The 7,897-nt window shown below is 35.0% G+C and overlaps 1 protein-coding gene across 3 annotated transcripts; it reads right to left on the bottom strand.

The window, feature by feature from the left end:
* Positions 1-1,736: 1,736 nt before the first annotated feature.
* Positions 1,737-4,165, bottom strand: LOC107839358 (40S ribosomal protein S20-2). Of its 3 annotated transcripts, none has more exons than XM_016682806.2 (4): positions 3,960-4,165; positions 3,728-3,846; positions 2,782-2,895; positions 1,737-2,011 (listed from the first exon to the last, which is right to left on the bottom strand). In XM_016682806.2, the coding sequence occupies exons 2-4, from the start codon at positions 3,840-3,842 to the stop codon at positions 1,869-1,871; spliced, it is 372 nt and encodes a 123-aa protein (XP_016538292.1). In that variant the 5' UTR covers positions 3,843-3,846; positions 3,960-4,165; the 3' UTR covers positions 1,737-1,868. The 3 variants fall into 3 exon arrangements, with proteins under 3 accessions (XP_016538292.1, XP_016538293.1, XP_047250497.1); XM_016682807.2 differs by having other exon boundaries at positions 3,728-3,849; positions 3,960-4,149; XM_047394541.1 differs by having other exon boundaries at positions 3,728-3,842; positions 3,960-4,120.
* Positions 4,166-7,897: the final 3,732 nt, after the last annotated feature.

Genomic DNA, 7,897 nt, shown 5'->3' with positions numbered 1-7,897 from the left:
TTTAGTGCAGTTGGTCCACTTATAAATTGCGGAGCATCATTTATAAGAATAAAGTGGTGTTTTAAGCGATGCGAGTACAATATGCATGCTGCACTCTTTTTTTCTTAGCTGAGGTTTTATCCCACAAAGTTTTCCTGGTAAGGTTTTTAATGAGGCAGCTAATAATGCATACTACTGAATGTATACTCGGATTTGACAAATGAAATATTTGTTCATCGATGAACATACGTAGAAAAGATAATGCAGCATGCATAACACAATTAAAGGAAAGATTCATAAAAGGAGATAGAACAAAGTTCATTTCGCCAAAACTTTTCTATATATATGAACTCCAAAAGAATGGTGGGATTAAGGTGCGACAGATTCATTCAAGTGATAATATTGCTGATTTATTCACCAAGTTTCTATCAACTACAATCGAGAACATGGTGCACAAGATTGGAATGCGGAGATTCAAGTCATTTGATTGAATTTTTATCAAAGGGAGTCAAATATGCATTGTATTCTTTTTTCCTTAACCAAGGTTTTGTCCCAATCAGGTTTTTTTGGTAAGGTTTTTAATGAGGCAACATTAAAGACGTATTACAAAATGTGTGTACTTTTTTTCCTTCACTAAACTTTTTCCCACTGAATTTTCCTAGAACGAGATACATTATCTCTTAATGGACATCCAAGGGGGAGTGCTATATAATATGGATGTCATATGACATATGTATGTTTGAAATATGATTAATTAGAGATAATAGTTAGTAGCCAAATTGTTTGAACATCAAAAATTACTTGTGCAATTTTAATTTGTATACCTAAGATAATTGGCCAAATTGCCAACTTAAAGTTAAGTTTGGCAACTTAAGAACTAAGTTTGGTGGTCATAAATAGTCACCCTTTGTACATTTGTACGAAGATGTCCAAGTAGTAAAATATAAGTATTACTCCCACGGTTTTAAAAAAAAAGACCTATTTTCCTTTTTAGTTCGTTTAAAAAGAATGAACCATTTCCTTTTGTGGCAATACTTTAATTTTAACTTTCCACATAACATGTTTAGGACCACAAGACTAAAATGCATTTTGATACATTTGACACAACTTTAATTTAAGGCCACAAGATTAAAAAACTTTGTGTCAAGTCTTTGGTACATTTGACACAACTTTAATTTAAGGCCGATTCAAAAACTATGTCAAGTCAAAACAAGTTATTCTTTTTTAAACAGAAGGAGTATTAAAGTTTCTAAGTTTGATATTTGATATTTTATCTTTATTTTATAAAGAAACAAAATTTTTCGATTTGATCACTTTACTGTTTAAATCAGCACTTTTGAGAAAAGCTGAGTCTACGCAGCATTTGGATTTAATCATATTAAAGAGATTTGTCGGACCAATAATATCAAAGAAATTAGTTATATACTTTAACTAGATAATTATATACAAAGATAAGAGGCTTCAATAACCAAAGACCTTGTCAGAAGCACGATCATTAACAATTTTCTCATTTGAACAAAATGGCTGACGCGAAAATTAAAGCATATTAGCAAAGAAGACTAAATTTGCATCTCAAGAATTTAGAAACATCTCAAATGTAAAAAGCAGTCGTATACTGAGACTGGGCTCACTTGGGAAATTGGAAGTTTTAAAGAAACCACCTTGCTTGCCTATATGAAATAAGTAAACAAATACTGCCCCAGAGTTGGCACTTTTGAAGTAATCTAATGTAGGAATCCATGAAAGTTGCAAGTAACTTGAGTAAACAACTTGACTTTTATCAAAGTCTAGCTTTTTAACAGCACAATTGTAATTCCAAAAAACTTAATACATAAAGTCTTCAGGCCAAAATTCCAGAGCACATTCATCTACCTAAGGAAATTGGGGATCTAAGAATCAGCAATAGTGACCTCAACCTCAACACCAGGTTCAATGGTGATGGAGGTGATTTGTTTGACAACGTCTGGTGAGCTGAAAAGGTCAATCACTCTCTTGTGGACTCGCAGCTCAAATCTGTCCCATGTATTTGTACCTGGGGGGGAAGAGAAGAAAAGGGATAAGAATAAACTCTTTTCGAAGAGTTTTATTGATGAAACCACATAGCAATATTATGAAACATAAGGCTCCACCCTTCATAGATTCTGCAAGTTAGCTTTTAAGATGGATTCTGAGCATTCAAAAATAGAAACTAGTGGAGTCTAGGAATCAAAAGCAGTCAGCAGAGCAAACGTCATCACTGAAAACAGGCAACAACGCGCCACTTGAAATGTATTATGAGTGGATGTAATGGAAATGTTGTTAGTGAGCACGGGTTGACAGAGTGTGGGAGGGTCTTGCCACTTGGTTGTATGGGGTCTCAAATGAACTTGAGAAGAAAGTATATCAAACAAATCCATTGTTTGATCCAAACACTGCTCAAGCTTTCAAATTCTATTTTCACTGTTCATGGTAGTTAGCAAACACACTTGGATCACAAGTTTATACTCTTATACAAGCACGAACTATGAAGATGTAGTACTACATAGACTAACTATCATTCAATATGACAATGTAAACAGTTCAAACTAAATAAATAACTAACTTAATTCTTTTCATGATTAGTGGGTTGATAGATGAACAATAAATACCTCTATTCTATACAAGAACCTCTGGATTGGTTTATTAATAAACTATCTCCAGGTATATATAATATAAGAAAATACAGAGAGGAATAAAGCGCATAATGTTACTTGTCAAAAGGGACAAATTTCATCAAGCAACACAATCTCTACACCACAACTAAATGTATGGAATGGCTAGTACCTTCTCCACAAGGCGACTTTCTTGTGGTGATGTTCAAGACCTTGGTGGGCATTCTGACAGGTCCCTTCACCCTGAGGCTCTTATCCTTGGCACCACGAACCAAATCAGCGCACACTACATGTTTTAAACTAGGTCAATAAAGAAAGAGCATACTTCTTAATGTTTGATAAAAACAAAAAAGCAAAGTAAGTAAACGACTAATGAAATTCAAGCAAATGGTTCCAAAAAACTATGCTTCAAAATCTACTTTTAGCATTAATTAGTGTATCTAGAATATGTTACTTCATGGTAAGCACACTAATAATTTGCATCTTTAACATAGTAACTAGTCTTATCTTCAGCATTGATCCAAACTTACACACAATTCAAAAGAAAAAAACAACCAAATGTATCCTATTTCCAGTCATAATGAATTGATGATATCAAATAGTGGTTCACATAATACAGGCATAACAAAAAATGAGGAGAAGCACAACCATAGGCCAATTTAAAGCGTTTTTCAGGTACTATCTAACATTTGAATCGGAAGGCTTATGAATCTGCTCTTTTGATCTAAATACCAACAACAACGACAAATTAAAAAAAAAAAAAAAAAGAGCTGAATAACATCAGTTGATTTATTAGAGAAAAAATTCTCTAGGATATAAAAGCTGAATTAACAGCACTAGAATAGTCAGACTAGTGCCAATCTCATTACTCTATTACACCAAAAAATTCTACTCATTTTCTATTTAAAACTAGAACAAAAAACAAAACTTTAAACCTTCGGCAATTGGGACTAAATGATTACAGCCAGACCCCAAGTGTGGGATCTCACTGGATATGTTGTTGTTGCTGTTTGAAAGGGCATAACTTGTCATGGATCCAAATGAGTTTACAATTCAGACATAAAAACAAAACCAGCTATTTATGTAATTGAACACAAAGAGATAAAACATATGTTCACCTTTCTCGAGATTCTTAACATTCTTGGAGGAGAGAGTGATCCTAATCTTGTGAATCTTCTCTTGTGGGTCCTCTAGTCCTGGCTTTGTTGGCTTCATTGCTGCATATGCTGCCATCTTTCTTCTTAAACACACATACACACAAAAAAAATAAAATAAAAAAATTCATTAGATTACAAAGAAAAAAAAAGAAGAGAAACCCAAAATTATCATTGGGGTGGTAGAGATTATTACCTTAGAATGGAGAGAAGAACTGAGAATTTTGCAAGGGAGACTAGTGGGGTGGCTCTGCTTCCGCTTCAAATTCTGGCAAGTGGGAGGCTGCTTTGATTCCGCCGTCTTCTTTATATACCCTTAAACAGGTACCTAGGGTTTTATTTATTTCTTTCCGGTTCGGGTTAACAACACTTGGACTTTAGGGATATTTGCACAAATGACACTTTCTAAGCTACTATTTAAATTGTATCTACATAATGAAAATTTTATTCAACTATTTAAAGGTACTTCTGATTGAAGTAATAAGATTATTGAATCATCAGAACTACTTTGATATATCTTTTTTACTTTTTAGCCACAAATTTTTCGTGAACCCAGACGACTTTCGTTCTCTCATTTCTTATTCTTGGTTCGAACTATTAGTTGAATTATTTCTTGATTTCATCAGTTTATTCATTCAATTCACAGTCACAAGGGGCCAGAAGGACTTCTAATCTAGTAGAATCCTTCCAACTAATTTGAATTTGAAAACAAAAATGCCTGTTATAGTTGTAATATTTCATTTTAATAGAATAGTTAATATTCAAGCAGCAAGAAATTTTTTTCATTTTTTATAAAGGTTAAATAAAATATATGCTATAGAAAATTCAATCAAAATCAAAGTCTCATTTCTCTTTTTTCTTTTTGATTTTATGTTTACCGTCTTGTTGGACTAAAAAAAAAGAAGTTTTCGAAGCATTTTTATGTTATGATTTTAGTGATTTTGACGACCCTATCTTATCATATCTTAATAACCACAATTCCCCTGTTTGACAATTGCGTTTGTATGCAATAATCGAATTGTAGCGGATATATTTTAGCGGTAATTGTAGTTTTGTTTTCCACTTATTCTTTTTTTATTCTCTCATCTATATTTTTTTCTATCTATTTTATTTGGTTGGAATTATATTTGTAGTGCCAATCCAACACAAGTCTTTTTTTTTTTTTTGCCAATCCAACACTAGTCCCTTTTTTATTGTTTTCAATTGAATTTTTTTTTTTAATATTTATATTGACAACAGTGTATCGTACAAATATAATTCATTGTGATAAATTGATAAATTGATAAATGAAGTGGATCTATTTAGTTTTATTTTATCTTTTAAATTAATTAGAAAGTATGAATTTATTTTTTTAGATTTCTTCTTTCAATGATTTTTTATTGTCTTGTCTAATCTCTTTATTTCTTTTTCTTCAGATTAAATCTACACCATTTTTTTGATATTTTATTCGGATTGCTAACTCAAATCGAAATAAGCTTATTATAGACATAGGGTGCAAATGATAGGTTTGGACCAGACTTTGACCAAAATAAGGGTGATTTGACAAATAACCCTATTTAAATTATAGGTTCCTAAATTATATCATCTTTAAATTACGTCTCATGATTTTTAAAAGAAAATTCTACTATTTATTACAAAAAGTATGTTCAAACACCACTTTAACTATAAATCTATATATAATAATAAAGGAGAAAGATGGAGAAGGTGATGTGGCACCTCTCTATGACCTCCATTTCTATTTGTCTTTTTCTTTATTTTTAATTTTTTTTTAATTTTTTTCTTCTATTCTTTTCATGAATCAATTAATTTATTTAATAATTAAAATGAATGTATTCAATTACTATTATTCTATAATATATAATTTAATGATCTTTATTTTTTTTTGTTTTTGATATTTTGCTTGTACACTTCAAACTCGAAACACGAAAAGCTAACGTTTTCTCTAACACTTACTGTTTTAATGTTCACTAACCCAACGACACCCTTGACCGGCTGACGCCGGCGACGGCGTCGGAGCGCCGGTAACAGGTAAGCATACTCTCTCTCCTTCCCTCTTTCTTTCTCCCCAGTTCTCTCTACCCTCTTCTCTCTCCCTTTCCCTGTCACTCTCCGTAGCTCAAACCAACCAGTGTTTCGCCGGTAGTCAAGGTCATCGCCTGCTAGACTCCGGCAACATAGGCAGGCGTTGCTCTGGTCGCAAGTGATCGATTCCGGTGGGCCCATTTGAAGGTTTGACTGGTTTTGTCTGGATCTGATTCCGCCAGTATCAGATCTGACTCCGGCGACACTTCTGGTGAAGCTCCGGCGAGACTATCTCGGCGACCGATTTCGGCATCAATTTGCTACCCTTTTGCTATTTCATTCTTCGTACTAATTTTACTATTACTTTCCCATGTCTTGACTTGCATTTAATCTGTTCGGACTGTCTGTTGTTGTAGTTTGCACTGCTTTTTACTATTGGTTTTGTTGTCCTTGGTGCTAGGCCATTAGTGTGCTCTAATTTCCCTGCTAGTAGTTTGTTTTAGTTTGTTACTGTATGCATACTTTTAATAGTTATTATTTTACTGTTTTGTCTGTAGTGTTTTGTTTTCTGTGAGTATAATTGTGACGGCCTGCTTTAGCTGATTGGTGGATATGTGTTGTGTTGTTTTAGTCTGCTAGGCCGAATCGGGTTTTTTGTGAGTGACTACTGTTTCTTTACTGTTTTTTTCTTTTCCTGCTTTCCTTTTGGTGCTTTGTTTTTATGTATTTCTATGTACCGGTTTGGGGCTTTGTTTGGGATTGGTCTAGGGCGGGTGTTAGGGTTGGGGCAGTATCTGGTGGTAGAGGTAGGTGACAGGTGAGAGAAGATAGGTTAAGGGTAGGGTCTTAGAATATAGGGACCCTTCATGGTAAGTCCATAGAGTTGGTGAAGATTCTTAAGAAGAGGAGAATTAATATTGCGTGTATTCAAGAGACTAAGTGGGTAGGTACTAAGGCCAGGGATGTGGATGGTTTCAAGTTGTGGTACTCAGGCAGTGAGAGGCGTCGTAATGGAGTGGGCATCTTAGTGAATGAAAAGCTAAGAGGGCAGGTGGTGGAGGTTAAGAGGGTCAGTGATAGGCTGATGACGATTAAGTTGATCATTGAGGGGTTTACGATGCATGTATGTAGTGCGTATGCACCGTAGGTGGGCTTGGGAGATAAGGTAAAAATGAGTTTTTGGAAGGCTTTGGATGAGGCGGTGAGAAACGTGCCTAGCTCGGAGAAGATTGTCATAGCGAGGGACTTCAATGGGCACATTTGAGTTCCTCCGGATCCATCTTTGTCCGGGTTCTTTCACTCCTCAATTATTTGATTGACTCTGACTACTCTTCGGGGTACGGCTAAGCCTAACTCTGGACAGCTTCTTGCGTGCTCAGAGAAAGTCTAACTGACAAGCCTTATTGGTCTTGCACACTAGCACACTCACTTAAGCATCCGCCTTTGTATCTATCTCCACTGCTGGATTTAAAGAAACGAAGTGATCTTAGATTGAAGAAGTTCATTATTCTGATTTCAGATCCTTTTTTTAGATTACCTTAAGAAACCCCCTCCCAACTCACCTTATCTATCTTTCATATCTGCCTCGAAGGATACTGGATCCCCAGAGTAGGTCGGTCATTAGACATTTTCGACTCTCTAGTGTTAAGCATATGGTGCGGGATGGGGGGTCCTCACTCTTGACAGCTGGCCGCTTTTAAGTCGATTCATTAGTTTGGACTCATTATTTGAGATTTTCGAGGATTCAAGATTGTATCACAAGGAAAGAGTTAAGAATGACTGACTGACCAAGTCAAGTCGTCACTTTTATCCATATCCACATAAAGTTAAGTGTGTAACAGAGCAAGCAGTCTTCTTTCTATGTAGTCTATGTAGTACGATCAATTCAGTCTATCGCTGCGCTGCGCTGATTGTGCGTCCGTTGATTGAACACATTTTGGGTTAATAGATAATAGAGATTGGCTTGGTCTTCAGTCTAACCTACTCTTTTGAGAAAGAATGCTTTGCATTCCAAGTGTGATGCCATACCATAGCTGTCAGAGTAAGAGAGAGTCTAAACAACCACACTAGTACTATAGCCTTTTTCTAACTGCCTTGACGCCTTGGCAGGCT

The sequence above is a fragment of the Capsicum annuum genome, chromosome 8, assembly GCF_002878395.1.
Source record: "Capsicum annuum cultivar UCD-10X-F1 chromosome 8, UCD10Xv1.1, whole genome shotgun sequence".
In the NCBI taxonomy this organism is placed as follows: Eukaryota; Viridiplantae; Streptophyta; class Magnoliopsida; order Solanales; family Solanaceae; genus Capsicum; species Capsicum annuum.
The sequence above is the reverse complement of the archived record's forward strand: the minus strand, read 5'-3'. Positions and strand labels throughout refer to the sequence as shown.